We start from the raw sequence: 17,822 nt of genomic DNA, 5'->3' as shown, positions 1-17,822 counted from the left end.
TTGCAGATTATAATCCAATATAGTATTTTAATGAAACAGCGATAATACAATCATCAGGCCCAAATTATCCATAGATTTGACCAAAATTTTCATACCAACATCTCAAAATTCTTAACAATTAATAAAACAAGGGTAACCGACAAATTAGTTGTCAAGAATTTTAAATCTAACCATCAAAGAAACTCTCGGATACTCATCCAAAGATTCTACTGATGAAACCTTTTCTATCCTTCTTCATCCTATTTTCGATGGCTGGGAAGTCTATCAAATCAAACGCTAGGTCCAGCACAATAGGATTGCGCGGAATTGCAGTGAAAGCCGGGGGGAAAGCTACAATGCGGGGAGCACTTTTTACATTAGGATCACCCACGGCCGACTCATAGACATCAAGTTTCTCTGTGAGGAACTTTTCCAGCTGAAACAGGCAATGACGTGTCATAAGGATATATAAATCAAGGTTCATGCAAACAGTGGTATGTCTCCTGAAGTGTAGCAAGTGAATTTCGGGTAGTGAAAGGTAAGCAGTTTGTGGCAACTGAATTATGTTTCCACTAGAACTAGACAAACGAAGGATCAATAATAAGAGAAGTAGAGGAACTTGCAACGAGGGAATCAATGAATGCTAAATACTACCTGCTTATCTCCGGTCAAAGAGATGTTGGATATCCTTTCAGATAGATTATCTGGAGCTCTCTTCTCCTCAATGATCCCCATGGCATGCTCTATGCAACTGTTAGATCTGCATTCATTGCACAAGCCCTCCAAATCCTTCATCATAATCTGTAGTACAAATGGTGAAGAGAGAACATAAGAAAACAATCAAATCACAGCACTTCACAACTACATCTTGTAAATATTTCTTTTTTTTAGAAAATACGTTGTACAAAATTTAAATATGACAACAAGACAACAATTAAAAAACTCAACAGTTTATCATCACAAGTTTCTCCAAACATCAGCATAGTCTGAATCCAAACCAACTTTGCATAGAAATGAAAAACATCAACAGAATTTGCCACTTGAAAAACCAAGTCCTCTGTGCTGTAAAGGTGATCAGGCAGACCACAACATAGTGAGCCAAAGAAGGCGAGCAGCAGACGGATCCTAAAAAATGATTAATTTTACCTGATTGTTGATATCTAACATTTTAAGTTTTCCTAGGGCATCCTCTGCCAAATCACAAGCACGACAATACAAAGCATATGCTTCAGCCCTTTTTCCGGCCATGCTGTATGACTTTGCCACATAAAAACACCTGCACATTCAGTTGGAGACACCTCAATTTAGATCAGGTGGCAAGATCCCTCTAAGCTTAACAACCAGTGATAGAAAATATAATTGCTTCTTAAGAGCCAGATGAAAATTTGGCTGGGGATGGAAGAATATAAAACTGCATGATAAATTTTAATAAAGACCAAATTAAACCGAAACAGTTAGCCTTAAACAGCCAAAACAAAAACAAAACGCATAACTTCCATTCTAGACTCAGTTGTGCTCATAAATACATAATAGGAGGAAAAAATAATAATGCTAATTTACATAAGTGGTGGAATTTCTCCATGGCATTTGAAATATTGAGGCAGTTCTAGAAGCATTAAGAAGATATATCCCTATCAAAGGGTATTCAACAGAAGAACAGCAAAGCTCTAGGAAGGAACAGTAATAAGTACGATTCATATTAATGTGAATAATAAGTTGCCAAATAAAATAAGGAAAGAATCTCTTATTTCTAATTAGTTTACAACAAAATTAGAAAGGGAACTTGATAAAGTTGCTAGTAAGTAGTACTAAGAAACACCTTTATAAAATGGGGGCGAGCAACTGAAGGATATACACAAATAGAAAAGCAATCAACTAAAACAGGATAATTTGACAAGTGCAAAAAGTAAACGGTTCAAGGAAGCTAACCTTTCTGCTCGAAAAGCCAAGGTTTTGCTTGCACACTCTTCTGCAAAGCTCAATTCTTCTGGTTTTTTATCCCTTCCAGAACTGACTAAATCAGAAAGATCAGCAGTATTCTGCCACATACATGGTTAATACAACCCTTGTCAATCAATACGAGATATGTAACATTTAAAGCACACAACAGGCTGGAGGGTCTTTAAATTGAGAGAGAGAGAGAGAGAGAGCAATGATTCAACATAAGGACAAAAATAGAAAAACAACATTGATGTCAACCTGCAGCAATAAATCATACAAGCGAACAAGCTCTTCAGGTTTCGTGACTTTCTCATTTTTTTCATCACGGCGCCTAGAGAGTTTACTTTTTGCAACCTTAACCAACAAGAGGTTGCGCTCAATAGTTCTTTCCCCTAAGACAGCACTGACAGCCTTATCAAGACCATATAATTCATCTTTCACGCTTTCTGCACTTCCTGCAGTGGCCTAAAACATGCAAAATACATAAAAATTGATAATAAATTACATGACATGGAAATAAAACAAAAGGACATAAATTATACGAAAGGGCATAACTAGAAATCCTTTGGTCAAATCCCCACCCCCACCTGTGCTGGATTCAACATAGTTATAATTGAACATACAAGTGTTCCATTACCAGGTCAGCCCGAATATAGCCTCTGGCTTCATGATATGCTGAAAATATTTTGTCAAAAGTAGCAAGCCTTTTATCTGCTGGGATTGAATCCGCAGAGGGACCATGTAAATCTTTCTCCATCTCCAGAGCTGAGAAAATAAGTCAAATATAGACATTGCTTAAGACAGTTTAAACTAAGCTAAACCAAAGAAAAAAATTAAAAGGAAATTATCAAATGTTAATGATATCACACACATAATTATATATATATATATATAAAGCATAATTGTTTCACGATTCATGAACAGATGAGCTATGTAAAATTTTCAAAGAAGAGCACCACAGGGAGCATTAAGGACGTCAATGGAATGTCTGTATTTTACAATGAAGTAACAAAATTCATGGAGCACGAATACACTTTCACTGGCCCGATTATTTTACAATAAAGAATAAATGAGCTGCTTCCTGCACATCTGTCACAATCAAACTCAAATATATGAATCAAACAGTAGAAAACATACCAAAAAAGTTCTTCAAACCAACATTATCAGCATTTATTTTACATGACTGAAAAATAGTCGAGAATATGCAAATCGCCATCCACACAAGGTAAAAATGTCACGTTACATGCCATTTGGACTGCACTGCAATAACTCAACTACAGCATACTCCAGGAAAAAGTAAACAAAGAGAGGAGGGGATCAAAATTGGACTAGCAAATGACATTCAAATTAGTGAGACCAACTAGCTGAATTCACACTTGAGAAGGATGACTATAAACTGGGCTAATTTTCAATTCAGCACCCTTCTGAGTTATGGGAGAGAGAAAAACTACCAACCTTTTAAAATGGCAACCCTTGTTTTCGCATTTGATATTGGAAATCTATGACCAAGCCAATGAAACTCTGTCATGGAAGCAGCTTGTTGAGATCTTGCCTCTGCCATAACAGCCTGGAATGACCACAATTTAATTTTGTATTTTCAAAATAGAAGTTGTATGAATTACACTTATTATCTTTCCAACAAAGAGCTAATGAGCTTCAATTAAAACTCTCATGAAAATTGTAGAATACATTGAATTAGAACCATACATGAAACCACTAATAGTTAAGGAAACAAAGAAATGTATCCAAACTAATAGCACAAGTACACGAAAAAAATGTATGAATATGCTGCTTTGCAAAAATCAAGCATAGTACCAAACTTAAATCATTGATTAAAAAATCATCAAGACCAACCTCTAATTTAGCTTTGAAAAGGTCTAGGGCAGGACCTTCCATATCACCAATATGTAAAAGCTCGGAAGCTTGTAGATTTGACTGGCCAATTTTGTGAAGACAGTATCTGATACTAGGTTCTAATTCCTCAACTCGTTCACGGCATAAAATTTGATTATCCAAATCTCCATATTTCCCTAATTCTTCATATACAGCCCTATAAAATAAAGAGATGGTTAAAAACCCAGACAAACAAAACAAAGAGGAAAAAGAATCCAAAAATATAGCATGTGAGGGCACACAAACCGAATAATAAGAGTTGAGGATCTACCTTGCACTTTTGAAGTGCATTAAAGCCACATCCCAATTCTGATCTTGTTCAAACAATAAGCTCCCCTTCATATAGGATGCATAAGCCTACAATTCCCCGGGGGGGGGGGAGGACAGAAAAGTGATGGCATTTCACTCTTAATCAATGAATTAGGGGAAAAAATAGCAAGTGGCTGAATTGAAATGAAGAAGGAAAACATTTGAAATGCTAAATTGATCTGCTCAGCAAATGTGGACAGGAAAGCAATGTAAGAAAAAATAAAAAGAAACAAACGACAAAAAGCAAAATAAAGTACTTTAGCGTATAAACCATAACCCCATGAAATGCATAAATTAGAAAACCAAAAAGTCACCAGATAAATTTACTGAAACAGTGACTAAAAGACGCACCTCAGCTTCCAAAGATGTTCTAGAATCTGCCTTGGCTGTGCAAAGTTGTGAAAACAAAGCTGCCCATTTCACTGCTTTCCGCAACCTGCCAATCAAGTAAATCCGTTGCCGTGCATTTGGACCATCTGGAAGTTGTCTTTTCTCCATGGCATGACTCCAAGCTCTCTCTGCTGAATAGAGAACTATATGAAGAAACCTGAATTGAAACGAAATAACTAGCACAATTAAGCATCCATCCAAAAAACATGATATCAAAACAGAAAAACCGAAAGAGTAGCAGAATTTATATCAAAACGGAAAGATACAGTTAAGCATACCTTACTTCAGTAACAGTAGATTCAGTAATGGTTCTTTTTGCGTATTTGCCACGACCATGTGTAAACTTCAAAGATTTATATAACCTCCTCAAACGAGCTGTGCAATATCTCCTACAGTATTGAAGATGATAATTCCATCCATTAGCAATCTATTGATAGGTCCTAATATAAAGCAATTGCTTGATTCTATAAGTCGCAATGATTAGTTAGACCATAAAATCATTTCCCATCTACGTCAAACAAATGCTGTACTGTAAGACTCAAAGTTCACCGTGGCTCAGTAAGGTACACAAAGTTATAAAGCGTAAATTAATACAGGAGGAGAGTAAAAGCAAAACTGGCGTGTGGCAATATGGTGGTAGAAGTAGCACATTGTAGTTCAGTAAGGTGTCTCTCCTGTGTTATTCTCCGGGACGAAAGCACATCTAAACACGGATAAACAAATTCCTAATTGAAATCATATCAACAATGATTAAAAAAAAATGCGCACCTATAACGAGTGTAATCTCCGTGCCGCAAGCCATGCTGCATTTGCGCGGATTTTAAGAGCTGCAATACTGGAAGACAAAATAAAGAATCAAACTGAGTGACCAGAGTCTCGTCATGAGCTAATGCTTAGAAATTTATTCGCCAGACAATGTCGAGATAAAAACATTGATGATTTTGAAAATTAACGAACACTCAGCTGCGCACAGGGTGGAGCCGATTCAAAGAGGATTGTATTAATGAAGGAGTACATGTAGTGAAGGAGAAGATAAATTTCAAAAGGCAAACCGTTTATAGAGAATTTGGGAACGATCTGATCAGAATTCGATTTTGAATGGTCGACTTCCATAGACGAAACTTCGCTCTCCTTGCCCATCAAGTCTTCGTAATTTCAAACAATGCAATCACAGTAGATGAAAATTAGGAAGCCGCCAAAATGCGTTTTGGTTGGTGAGAGATTAAAATTAACACATCATCTTCTCGGCAACCAAATATCCTCTATAGATAGATCTCGGAACTAAGATATGAGAGGAAAGGACTAGAGACGAACCTAATCCAATAAGAGGCGACGCGTGGTGATGGATGTTGTAGGCCTGACGAGGCAGCTGCTAACGATTAATCTATCGATTATTTGCTGAAGTTCGTCGCGGAAAACGAATTGAAGATGACGGCCACCGAACACCAGCCCCCAGTTACACGAACCTGGGTGCGTTTTTTGTTTTGTTTTGTTTTTTTGTTTTTTTGCTTTTTTTGTTTTTTTGGGGTCCATTCTCGGGCACTTCTTCCCTGCAAATTGGGCTTTTCAATTTTTGCCAACACAAGTCACAGTACAAATTGGGCTAATCTGATTCATTTTAAAGGAAAGTTAATTTGTATGTTCTTTTAATGTTTTTTAATTTTAAATTAAATTTTTATAACTTACTTTATTTTAATCAGGACTTATGATTTTTTAGCCAAATCAGGCCCTTATATTTTAATCAATGAAATATATTAATCCATTAGAATTAAAATATTTAATTTTTTTCTTTTAAAAAATGAAATTCAAAATTTTTATATTTTTATTAAAAATTATAAAACTTTATAATTAATTACATAATTTTTTTAAATCAAAATTTATATAAATATGTAATATTTTATGAAAAAATTATAGATATAATTTTTATAAAAAATTAATGAAAATATAAATATTGTATTAAATCAATTTTTTTGGGCTAAAAGTATTAAATCAATTTTTCAATAAATTTGAAGAGTGCTTTTGTTTTTGAAAAGTTAATTATTCCTTACTAAATTTAATTTCTAAGAATTAATTTATTCAATTGATTGGATTATAAGAACCTGAATAAAGCAAACTAAACTATATGGGCTTAATTCAAAGTTGATGAAAACTATAAGAACTTGCAGGTTATTCTTCCCTCTGTTTTAATATACCTTGAATAAATTTGTCTCTAGTATAAGACTACCCAGACCCAAAAAAAAAAAATAAGTATAGTATCTGGTCATCTACAACTAGTAGCCCTATTTATAAATTATCAACAATGTATTTGCTTTTTTTTTTTGTTCACATATATCTTATTATTGCAGGTGATTTTATTTAAAGCACGGTTAGATATTAGATATGGGCGTAATTTATCTTCTTTTATATTATACAAACATATACTTTATTTATAGTAATTAATATCTTTAATAATCAGTCAAGGAAAACGCTTAATATGGTTATTTATGTCTGCATTGTCAATTTCTATTATGATATAGTTTTAAAAAAAAAACCAACTTGTCAACAAGAACATGTTATTTGTGAATTGCAAGGAAAAAAAATACCAATAACTCTTAGAAAAAAAAAAGATCAAGTTTCCTTACTCCTTTTAAGTGAAATATGATTGAAAAATAGAGTATAGTCGAAGGACTTTCCAGCCTTTTATGGCCTAAAAAAAACAGGATTCGAGTCATTTATGGCTAGCAGCACATGAGAAAATTCACAATTTTCCCGTCAAATGCATGAATTTACAGATAGAGATTATGCATTTCAAAAAAATAATAATGCTAGTCTTGGCTTGTGGGAAAACCAATTTGAACTTTTGGTCCATCTACAATGTCGAAAAACATAAAATGAAGCTAAATTTTTTTGACACACAAAAACAAACAAGAATGGCAAATCAAACAATGTTAGCAGGTATATTATCAAGATGGGATTGGACTGACTAATTGGCCAATTTAATCGAGAACTGGCTAGGCAATAAGTCAAAAAACAATATATAGAAGAGTAGGAGGGGACAGGCCTCAAACTACTTGAATTGAATGTAAATCGGATTGAATTGGGATGATCATTGTTTACATGATCCACGCAGTTCCCTTATATTTTTTTCTCTTCTCCAACCTTGCAAGACGATGTCTTTTTTTTTTCATTATAGCATGCACAAAATGCACATGGGATCCTAATTTCTAAACTTAAACTTCCTTCACTTTTTACTCCCATGGTTGAACAAAAACTCTAAACCCTCATCTTGTTCTTTTGGTTGTCTTCCACCTTCTTCAATCAATCTAATTGCACTCCTCTCTCGTGTTCCTCAATCCTTTATTAGTATCATCATGCTCCACTACTCGTGAGTCGCAATCGTGTTCCATTTCGACCTTTAAGTTTCTTCTATCCATGTCATTCATTTTCATATTGTTTGAGTTCCTTCAAGTCATTCCACTAGATTCTTAGCCCTGTTCGATTGCTTACTTGTCCTCATCAACTATGTTCCATCTTCCTCCATCTCGCAACTCCATCTTCCTCATTTATCTATCAAGTGTGTGTTGTTTGCTTCTTTAGTCTTCGTTGATAGGTTAGAGCTCCCTTCAACCTTCATAGTTCATATTTGATACTTCATATATCACAAATAACATCTATTATTTAATGGTTTTAGCCTTTTGGGTGCTAAATGCTAATTATGATCCTATAAATTTTAATTAAACTTATCATATTTTATGAATGTGGAAACTCCAACTCATGCTTCCTACCCTTGGAATCGATGCTGGTCTTGAATCTAAATTAAGGCAAGCTAAAAGTTTTTATAATTTATCCCAACTCTTCTTCTTTTACATTGAAGCGTTGGTTGGTTTATAATTTATTCCTTCATTATCATATATAATTATTAATTTTTTGTTTCAACATGTATTTAGCTGTTGGTGAAGACGTGAACATTTCACAGTCTCCTATTTTGAATTCAGTGGATGCTATAAGAGTTGAAAGAGATACTTCTTATAGTCAGCATAATTCTAAAAATTTTAATTTAAAAGATTTATATTGCAATCGAACGTTATTTTTTAATTGAATGTAGATTCATGAATATTGAACAGTATGAAGATTTGGTGCGTGCATTAGACTCTTTAAAGTTGCTTTTGATCCTTTGTTGGTTGTATCAGACTATTAGTGTAAGTGTGTACTTGATTATGTAATTGAACTTTCATGTATTGTGTTTGTATGACTTTAAAAATTGAAATGTATGGGGATTGACTAGTAATTTTTTCTTGAGTTCATCAGTTTAACTATAAATTTTAATATATAATATTTAAACCATATTAATTTAATTATAAATGATTCAACTCAGGTTTAACTTTTGAACTGTGAATTTGGCAAATAGCACATCGACTAATAGTGGGGCCGCTTCTAATAGTTTTGGTTACCCGAAAAGCATCCCTGTTGTTAAGTGCTTGCTCCCAAAAGAGAGGGGAAAAAAAAAATCCATGGGCGGAGGCACTGGGGGGAGGCCCCTCCTTTTTCTTCTCTCCTTTTCTCTTCATTTTTTAAATCTTTATTATTTATTATCATTTCATTAAATAATTTTTTTAAATTATAGAATACAATGAAGGGTAAGGATTAGAGAAGCGAAAAAAAAAAAAGGAAAAAAATAAATGAAGAAACTCCTCTCTCCTGAAAGGACTCTCCTTTTCTTTTTCTTCTTTTCTTTCCACTTCCTCCGTCTTCGCCTTAAGACAGGGATGGGAAAGTGAAGAGAAGAGGAGAGAGATGGGAAAACGGATTTGTATAGTGGCAAGAACTGGGACCCACGAGAATCAGCCAATGCTCAAATGCTATCTTATCCTGGATTTTCTCCCGATCCACAAGTTTACACGTATTCCTACTCCCACTACTCTCACCGGCCGGTGAGAGGAAGAAAAACTTCCACCAAAAGATGGCGTTCTCATCGACCTTGTCGTCTCCACTAAATCTTCCCAAAACAATCAATCGCTTCCCCAGTTTCTCACGCACCAATCAAAAACCTCTAAAATTAGCAACAGCATTCGCCATTCCGCCTCTCTCAACCGCCGCCGCCACCGATATCTCCGGAGCAATCGACGGAACCACCATTGCAATGATTAGCGGCGGCTCCGTCGCGGCACTTGCTGCGGTACTTTCGTTTACTGACCCCGAGAGGCGTCGACGGCTTCAGGCGGAGGAGGTTGGCGGTGATGACAAAGAAGTTGTGAAGGATTACTTCAATAACTCCGGCTTCCAGAGGTGGAAGAAAATTTATGGAGATACCGATGATGTTAACAGGGTTCAGCGAGATATTAGGCTTGGCCACGCTAAGACTGTTGAGAACACCTTGCTGATGTTGAAAGACCAAGGTCCGCTTCAAGGGGTTACAATTTGCGACGCTGGCTGTGGTACTGGCTCTCTCACTATTCCTCTCGCAAAAGAGGGCGCCATTGTATCCGCGGCTGATATCTCCGCTGCTATGGTTGCTGAAGCCGAGAAACAGGTTAGCTTTCTGTGTAGTGGATACCGACCTTTCTTAACTGTCAACGGTTTCAAAAAATGTCAAATTACCGCTGATGTGTGTACTTCGAGCAACAAGGCGGAAAAGAACATAAATTAAAAGGTTAATTTGTACAGAGTTACGGTCTTTCTCATAATTCATTGGTAAAGTTAAACAAACGAGATATTCTGTCATCTGTCCTTTGGCTTGCATTGCAATGGAGAAAGAACTCATTCGTAGCTATGCGAATTAACAAAGTCAAGTAAGAGTCCACTAATGTTTTTGACTCTTTTGCTTTATACAGTAGCCTGGGACCTCACTTCATCTATCCTTGTATATGCAGGCAAAAGAACAACTTCTAGACAGTGAAGATGGTTCAGCGCCAGTGATGCCGAAATTTGAAGTTAAGGATCTGGAGAGCTTAGATGGCAAGTATGATACGGTGATCTGCCTAGATGTTTTGATTCATTATCCCCAAAGCAAGGCTGATGGGATGATTTCACACCTTGCATCATTGGCCAAGAGCAGATTGATTCTGAGTTTTGCACCAAAGACATTTTATTATGATTTATTGAAGAGGGTTGGAGAGTTGTTCCCAGGGCCTTCAAAGGCAACAAGGGCCTATCTCCACTCAGAGGCTGATGTAGAGAAGGCGTTGCGGAAGGTTGGCTGGAAAATACGGAAGAGAGGTTTAATCACAACGCAATTTTACTTTGCCAGGCTTGTTGAGGCTGTTCCTGTGTAGTGATGATGAAAGGTAAATTTTGATTATTCTACTTGTATAATTTAGAGGGGAATCCTAATGTAGATTTTAAGGCCTTTTTTCTGCTATGTATGCTACCATTCTCTGCATGTAATTACAGATTTCTTCACAGCGTAGAAGGTGTTGATGGATGCAACCATGCATCTTGTTCTCAAAGGAAGAAAAACCAATTTGAAATTGAACAGTAACCGATTCGTTGCATCTCCTTTATTTCTTTTTCCATTTCAACTAGTTTGCCCCAAAGGCTTGTTAGCGACATTCCTTCTTTTGTCATCAGGAGGCGTGGTTCCGGCATGTGTTCTTGAAATCTCAAGATATTTTATTCTGATGATTGCTCTAAGCATTGGAAAAATGCAAAATGTTATTACAGAAAACAGTAAACACGATCTTGGATAAAATGCTAATGCGCTTGATCTTTCATTACGTATTCCTTTATTGATTACATGATCGAGTAAAGGAAAGGAAATTACTCTACGAGGAAGAGGGAGAGAACACTGTAAGTAGCATGGCAAGACTAAATGGAAATCATGCTGACAGATGATTTGAGGAATAAATATAGATGCCTGTTTAAAAGGAAAACATATAAGAGATAACCATGAAGTCTAGGGCAAAATCAACATAATTGGAAGATGCCCGTACTCCTGGTGCTCCTGAAAGACATTTCTTGTTATTCTGATTTCTTTTATAGCTTTTCAGCAATTTTTGTTAGCGCGTCCGTAAGCTTGCCAAGTGCAGCAACTATGTTGCTTGTTTGCTCCTTCTGCTGATCCCTGGCTAACTGATAACTCATATTTTGATCGCTAAGATGAGCTTTCAGTATGTTTCCATTCCTTCTCAGTATTTTCATCAACGGATTCCTGCAAGCTGTGGTGTCCTCATGACTGTCTGGTGACACTCGCCTTCTCTTGGACTCCTCTTGGGGCATAGTCTCTATTCTTTCGCCGGGGCCTGTGTAATTCGCTTCAGATTTCCATAGAAGTGGATGCTTGGGTTCTCTATGTACTGTTGAATCATTTATCAAACAACAAAGATGTGCATAGACGTGGGAGTTACTACAGTCATGAAACTAATTATGGTGGATAATCAAAAGTAGGATCAGGAAAGCTTCTTCATTGTTAATACTTATGATTCGTAAGCGTTGAGTCAAAAAAATGTATAAAAAATGCCATGAATGCCTTTTTGGTAATAAAATATCATGTTTTAGATTATCTATTGCTCAGGACATGCCGTTTTGGTGCTGGTTCTGTCGGATGAAGTACCCATGAATAAACATATCATTGCTAATTACTGGTTTGCCAATCCATTTTGTAGCAAGAATTACTTCATCCAGATATTTTTTTCCCTTTTATCTAATAAATTGAGTTTCAGATGACAATATTTACGCGATGTAATTAAAAACTGAATTTGGTATGAAATAAACAAAAATCCAAACCGAGGCGATTTCTATGGGACTTTGTACCGTACCTGAACTAAGCCTAGGATGAGAGGGCGTGTTTTGGGGATTCCCTATCGTGATTGTGTCCTCAACACCTGAAGCATTTAACGGACCAGTGACTTTCTTCCCACTAGTGATGATCTCAAAGGCTTCGTCCTCTGTGCTCCAAACCGTCTTCTCACTGTCAACGATGGCCTCTGCCTCCTCCTCCTCCTCATTCTCCTCGCATTGCTCCGACGTCATTGCTGCAACTCCATCACCATTCTCCGCTTTTGACACCTTAATCAGCTTCAACGGAAATGCCAAAGCCGTGCATGCTTCTCCATCTAATACGTTGTACACTTCTCCGTCGAAGAAACCTGGCAATTTTTTCTCCCTCCGTTCATCGTTCCTCATCATCCAGAATGACTCCGAACCTTTCTTTATATTCGCCTCCCACTTCTTAATCTTCTTGAAGTCGCTTAGAAGATTGCTCCATCTCTTTCGACACTGAACAGGCCCTCTGTTCACGCCATGTTTTTGACAGAACGATGAGACCATATCCCATTTCGGTTCAGACTGGGTGAGCCGGCAAACCGTTGTCCCTCCATTCTCAACCACCTTCTTGGCTCCTATGAGGATGATTGTTTCCTGTCTGCTCCATCGAGGGTGTCTTGTCGTTTTGGTTCTTTCATTGTTGGGAGCACAAGTCTCTGTTTGAAGGGTTTCAGCTGGAGCAGGCGAAGCGTCGACATCTTCGCATGTTTTCTCTTGTTCCTGTTCCATGAGCTGATGATGTCTTTGAATGATCAAATTTGGGAATTAGGCTGACATGCAAATAGCAAAGTGCAGGGAGCTTCTGTTGTAGGTCAATGCCACTTCATCTCTCTTATACTGTTCCTAATTAAGTTGGATTTGATGTTATTCGTAAGGTAACTTACCTTTCCTTTCTAATCTGATTCACTTGTTCATGTGTAGAATTTGAAGGCTCGAAAAAAGGTGCTCTCTCTCTTCCTAATAAGCAGCGATTTACTCTATCCAATAATTTAAAAAAATTTGATTTACTGCCATTGATATAGATATCTCCATTTATAACTTCCTTTGGATATTCAACGGCTCATTGGCTGCCTGGGTGCGGTTGAAAGGCAAAACCCAAAAAGAGTTGACAAGTGTCTCAAGACTCGAGGTATGAGAATTGTACAAGAAAAAGAAGGAAGTAACGGTTGGCAGGCTATTACCAGATTGAATCACATGAATCACATATTGGAAGCAAGATGGAAGGAACTGGAAGTCAGGAGCAGACTTTGAACACCCTTGTTTAGAATATTTGCTAGATTTTTATAATTTATAAATAAATAAATAAATATATATATATATATAGTTTTTTTACTCCTGTTAATCCATCTTTTGTTTTATTATATTTTTTGAAATTGCATATACCCTTTATGTGGAAATTCAGGTTAACGCCGGTTTGAATTGATAAACTAGTCTCTTGTCAAGTTTAATAAAATATTTGTTTATAACTAATTTAATAACAATTCTATTACAGTTTTAATTATTATCTTTTGAAACAATGTCTTGACCGATTAAATAATAAATTTAATTTTTAATATTAAATAATAAATTTAATTTTAAATATTTTATTTTTATCAGTAGCAGTTATGTTTGATGCAATGCACATTTTCCAATGAAAATAGAGTCTTGGTTTTCCATGATGCGAGGAAATAGCCTCTTTTGTTCGGACTTAACTCCGATTGGTTTGTTTTGGTCTATTTTATCATGTATATCTGTATACTTTTTCGGTAAGAAATCAAAAGCATGTTTAATTTCTTAACCCAAAAAGAATGAAAGTATTGGATGATTCATTTGATCATTGACCTATCGTTTAAAAAAAAAAAAGAAATGTTTCGCAAATCAACTTTCAATTTTATATCATATATATTGCCTGTGCACACAATACAAATATCAAACGTAAGGATTCACAACACCAAAATAAAAAAAAATCTACTTTGAGAATATTGACATTCCAATAGAGTCTGATACTTTAATATCATTTCTTCAAGTATTATCTTACTAAAGTGGTAGAAATAAAATAGCGTTTCATTAAAAATGAAAGAAAGTTAAGCATACATTAATTTCATGATAGATATTAAGCTGCATTATTTCTTCCAAATTCATGACATTTATTGGAATTATACGCAGTTAAGAGACTTAATTGTGCAACCTTAATTTTAAGACTATATTTAATTCAATTAATTTATTTAATATTTTTACTTTTTTTGCCAAAGGAATATTTTTACCTTTTTTAAGAATAATGTTCACTGTTTGGTCTGCCATTGCATAATTTGTTACAGTTGTTATTTGGTGGGCTTGATACGCGACAGGTGCAAGACCCAGCCCAAATGGGATACGGCCCATTTAAAATTGGGGCCCGAACGTCTTCCACTTTTCTCCATTATAAACCACCGCCATTTCAATTGTATTTCCCTCCAACAAGAGACTGGGGAAAAAGGGCACCAAAACCGAAGGGAAGGGAAGATCAGATCGATCGCAATGGAAGGTGTTGCTGGAGTCGAAGAAGTGGAAAGAGGAGGAATCGACTCGAAGACCCAAGTCCTGAAAGATAGGTTTAGGCTCTCCGCCATCTCCATCGCCGAAACTGAAGGTTCAATTCTTTCGCTCACTGTTTTTCCTTCCGTTTATCCAACTAACTGCCAATACTAAATGCCAAAGGAACACGAACTTTCTGTCAACGACATTGGAGATTCTCTAATTTCACGTCGGATTTTTTTTTTGTTTAATTCGAGAAAACATTGCGCAGCTAAGAGGAACGGCATGGATGCTTCGGAAGTCGTGGTGGCCTGCGTTGCTGATTTGGCTTTCAAGTATGCCGGTATTACTCTACTTCCCTCCTATTTCTTTCTGCGATTCTTGTGTTATCCGCTACTCTGTGGATACAACAACGACAACAAGCCTTATCTGCTCCTATGTGGATGCAGAATTAAAATTTGTAATTTAGTAATAGACTCGCCTGCTAACTTTATCGTACTCTATATTACGGAATTAAGAAACGACGCTTAATTCTTCATGCAATTTCATGCCATCTAACTGTGCTCGTGATGAAAATTAAGTAGTGTATTAATGCCGTGTTCTGCATTGTTCTAATTAGTTGCTTACTAAAGTGCATGTAAAATAATTATTGATTTGGGATGGGTGAAACTTTAATGGAAGTCCGCGATACGACAAAAACGTTATCCACATTCTTTCCATGGGTGATTATAATATCTAATATACAAAACAGGATGATTAGGCATACTGGTGTAGCTTCAGTTTGCGGGCTTAAAATATTTTTAAAATTTTATTCTTCTTACGGTGACTTGTACGTATCATTGGCACAAGCGTCTAGCCCATTTGGATTTATCGAATTAATGTATAACGAGGCATGAAACAAGCAATGGTTGGCTTCTGTAGAATGTAGAGTGTGTTTACATTCAGAAGGTCATTATTACTGATATCACTTGCATGTTTCATGCAAGTTACAGGAGGCAAGCCACTGATCGAATGTAATCTGTACATTTATTCGGGGAATAAAATGAATAAACCATTTTCTTGTATATTTATTACTGCAGACTTTCCATGCTGACGAGTTTTAGTTTCAAAATTAATGATATATCATGTCTCTTATTTGGATAATATGTATGTCTGGATTTTGTTGCTGTCATTGTCAAGATGAATTGATAATAGTATTTTATACCATGACTCGGGGGGAAAATGTATTTATAGCATATATGATAAAGCTGTATTCTTCAGTGCCAATTACAATTAGAAATATAGCAAATTATTACTGAGTGAAGCTGCCCCCATCACTGCTCGTTGTCCATTATCAAATTGATGCCTTCTAGAACCAAAGGCACAGTGATTTGCTTGGAATAGAAGCCTGTGAAGTAGACTTCTCATTTCAGAGCAAGGAATCTGTAGTACTGTTTATCAGTAGGCTATAACCGACCTTTATGCTTGTTGTCCGAAGGCATAAAACTTCAAAGTGAACTCGTTGCATACCTTTGAATGCCAGTGAGCTTTAGTCATTCGTAGGCAACGTCGACTGAACTCAGTTACTGTCTTGCAAGCAGAGCAGCTGGCTAAGGATACTGAACTATTCGCTCAGCATGCAAATCGTAAATCTGTAAACATGGAAGATGTCATACTTTCAGGTGAGTTTCGTTTTACTCAGTTCTCAGGGATAATCACTTTTTTTTTACTTTCATCATTTTCCTGGAATCATAAAATTACGACTGCCAAATTATCACTCTACTGCCAACTGGTCTATACTATTCAATTACATACCATTAGTATTTTGGTTTCAGCTCATCGAAATGAGCATCTATCTACCTTATTGAGGACCTTCTCCATTGACTTAAAAACTAAAGAGCCGCAATCTGAGAGGAAGAGAAAGAAAGCAGCCAAGAAGCAAGAGCAAGCAACAACTTAATGTACGTACGCCAGATAAACATTCGGGCCTTGGAATGTTCTTGCATTCTGCTATCCAATACATTAGCCAGGTATCTGTCACCACAAAGTTATTATTCTGTTGTAGTTGTCAAGGAAGTACTTTGTGTTTCGTGATTCCCCTTTGCCTCAGAAACCCATCGCTGCATCGCAACGAAGAAACAGTCACGGGCTATATGGTGGATGCCTCTTCCTGCCTCGTGCCTAAGGCACGGTGCGACCACATGATAGACCTATTATTATATGCAAGCCTTTTGGCGCTCCGGATAAAAATGAATGTTAATGGTTTGATGTAAATAATTTCACCCCCTTTTCTTTTTGCCTGGACCCCTACATAGCGGATACGCTCAGGCCATTGGGTAGAGCTGACAGGCGTACGAGTATTATTCTCGCGAGTTGCGCGTAACGGAGATCCCAGAGTAAGATTTTAATATTTAAACTAACGAGGTGAGCAGAGTATTATTCCCAGTCTCTCCACGATGAGAACCGTTGTTATTGTTCACGAGGCACTTAAATTCTTCTAGTTTTGGATGAAACACTTAAATTCTTCAGGGTGATGAAAAACGCCGCCCCAGAAGTGAAAAGGCCCTTTTTAATATTAGCATGATAATACAATATTCTATTTAGTCTGTATTACAAATTATGCTTAACTTCACTAAAATCAAAAAATAATACTCCCTCTGTTTTAAATCATAAGACATTTTTAGATAAAATTTTGCATAGTAATAAACTTTATTTAATAGATTTAACAATCTTATATTTTTAAAATAAAAATATAAATTTTTTAAAATGTCAATCATTTAATACATTAAAAAGAGAAGAAATGAAAATTAATTATAGAAAAAAAAAGGATAATATCTAAATTAGTGTATTTCATAAAATTTTAATTTTTTTAAAGTGTTTTATATTTTGGGATAGAAAAACTTTTTCAAAAGTGTCCTATAATTTAAGACGAAGGAGTAATTAGTTTATTAAATGTCTTGAAATAATTTTTTAAATTTTACTCTTATTAAAAATAGAAATAAAATACACGGTATATGAGGAGTTATAAAATTAAATTTAAAGAATAAAATTAAAAAATAGTTATAAATAACCTTTTATTTGCATTGTATCAAAGACTA

At 35.9% G+C, this 17,822-nt stretch overlaps 4 protein-coding genes across 8 annotated transcripts; 2 read left to right on the top strand and 2 right to left on the bottom strand.

Annotated features, from left to right (window-relative positions):
* Positions 1-5,987, bottom strand: LOC129321110 (uncharacterized). The gene is made up of 14 exons (XM_054966843.1): positions 5,827-5,987; positions 5,565-5,657; positions 5,281-5,347; positions 4,791-4,901; positions 4,474-4,669; positions 4,085-4,170; positions 3,775-3,970; positions 3,376-3,487; positions 2,558-2,685; positions 2,179-2,385; positions 1,909-2,018; positions 1,126-1,255; positions 634-780; positions 1-415 (listed from the first exon to the last, which is right to left on the bottom strand). The coding sequence occupies exons 2-14, from the start codon at positions 5,650-5,652 to the stop codon at positions 194-196; spliced, it is 1,800 nt and encodes a 599-aa protein (XP_054822818.1). The 5' UTR covers positions 5,653-5,657; positions 5,827-5,987; the 3' UTR covers positions 1-193.
* A 3,283-nt stretch (positions 5,988-9,270) lies between these two features.
* LOC129320899 (magnesium protoporphyrin IX methyltransferase, chloroplastic) lies at positions 9,271-11,989 on the top strand. Of its 4 annotated transcripts, none has more exons than XM_054966574.1 (3): positions 9,271-10,021; positions 10,362-10,775; positions 11,620-11,989. In XM_054966574.1, exons 1-2 carry the CDS (start codon positions 9,452-9,454, stop codon positions 10,761-10,763), a joined length of 972 nt encoding a protein of 323 aa, XP_054822549.1. In that variant the 5' UTR covers positions 9,271-9,451; the 3' UTR covers positions 10,764-10,775; positions 11,620-11,989. The 4 variants fall into 4 exon arrangements, with proteins under 4 accessions (XP_054822549.1, XP_054822550.1, XP_054822548.1 ...); XM_054966575.1 differs by having other exon boundaries at positions 11,599-11,989; XM_054966573.1 differs by lacking the exon at positions 11,620-11,989 and adding an exon at positions 10,882-10,982 and having other exon boundaries at positions 9,272-10,021.
* On the bottom strand, positions 11,464-13,167 carry LOC129319756 (trihelix transcription factor ASR3-like). Its single transcript, XM_054964828.1, has 2 exons — positions 12,246-13,167; positions 11,464-11,783 (listed from the first exon to the last, which is right to left on the bottom strand). Exons 1-2 carry the CDS (start codon positions 12,979-12,981, stop codon positions 11,464-11,466), a joined length of 1,056 nt encoding a protein of 351 aa, XP_054820803.1. The 5' UTR covers positions 12,982-13,167.
* A 1,420-nt stretch (positions 13,168-14,587) lies between these two features.
* Positions 14,588-17,001, top strand: LOC129320957 (protein MHF1 homolog). 2 transcript variants are annotated; one of them, XM_054966652.1, is made up of 4 exons: positions 14,588-14,860; positions 15,017-15,088; positions 16,323-16,406; positions 16,560-17,001. In XM_054966652.1, the coding sequence occupies exons 1-4, from the start codon at positions 14,749-14,751 to the stop codon at positions 16,682-16,684; spliced, it is 393 nt and encodes a 130-aa protein (XP_054822627.1). In that variant the 5' UTR covers positions 14,588-14,748; the 3' UTR covers positions 16,685-17,001. The 2 variants fall into 2 exon arrangements, with proteins under 2 accessions (XP_054822627.1, XP_054822628.1); XM_054966653.1 differs by having other exon boundaries at positions 14,599-14,860; positions 16,326-16,406.
* The last annotated feature ends 821 nt before the right edge of the window (positions 17,002-17,822 follow it).

This window comes from Prosopis cineraria, unplaced genomic scaffold (genome assembly GCF_029017545.1).
Source record: "Prosopis cineraria cultivar Desert tree isolate PC_DT_omini unplaced genomic scaffold, ASM2901754v1 PC9, whole genome shotgun sequence".
NCBI classification, from domain to species: Eukaryota; Viridiplantae; Streptophyta; class Magnoliopsida; order Fabales; family Fabaceae; genus Prosopis; species Prosopis cineraria.
Note: the sequence above shows the minus strand (reverse complement) of the source record. Positions and strands in the feature narration are given on the sequence as shown.

Excerpts from the sequence above, each read along its gene's own strand:
- LOC129321110 (XM_054966843.1), bottom strand. The coding sequence starts at position 5,652 with ATGGGCAAGGAGAGCGAAGTTTCGTCTATGGAAGTCGACCATTCAAAA. Across the intron at positions 4,902-5,280 it reads GGAGATTACACTCGTTATAG|GAGATATTGCACAGCTCGTT; the intron begins GTGCGCATTTTT and ends TCAATACTGTAG. Across the intron at positions 4,171-4,473 it reads GAACATCTTTGGAAGCTGAG|GCTTATGCATCCTATATGAA; the intron begins GTGCGTCTTTTA and ends GGGGAATTGTAG.
- LOC129320899 (XM_054966574.1), top strand. The coding sequence starts at position 9,452 with ATGGCGTTCTCATCGACCTTGTCGTCTCCACTAAATCTTCCCAAAACA. Across the intron at positions 10,022-10,361 it reads TTGCTGAAGCCGAGAAACAG|GCAAAAGAACAACTTCTAGA; the intron begins GTTAGCTTTCTG and ends TTGTATATGCAG.
- LOC129319756 (XM_054964828.1), bottom strand. The coding sequence starts at position 12,981 with ATGGAACAGGAACAAGAGAAAACATGCGAAGATGTCGACGCTTCGCCT. Across the intron at positions 11,784-12,245 it reads TCATCCTAGGCTTAGTTCAG|TACATAGAGAACCCAAGCAT; the intron begins GTACGGTACAAA and ends ATGATTCAACAG.
- LOC129320957 (XM_054966652.1), top strand. The coding sequence starts at position 14,749 with ATGGAAGGTGTTGCTGGAGTCGAAGAAGTGGAAAGAGGAGGAATCGAC. Across the intron at positions 14,861-15,016 it reads CTCCATCGCCGAAACTGAAG|CTAAGAGGAACGGCATGGAT; the intron begins GTTCAATTCTTT and ends AACATTGCGCAG. Across the intron at positions 16,407-16,559 it reads GGAAGATGTCATACTTTCAG|CTCATCGAAATGAGCATCTA; the intron begins GTGAGTTTCGTT and ends TTTTGGTTTCAG.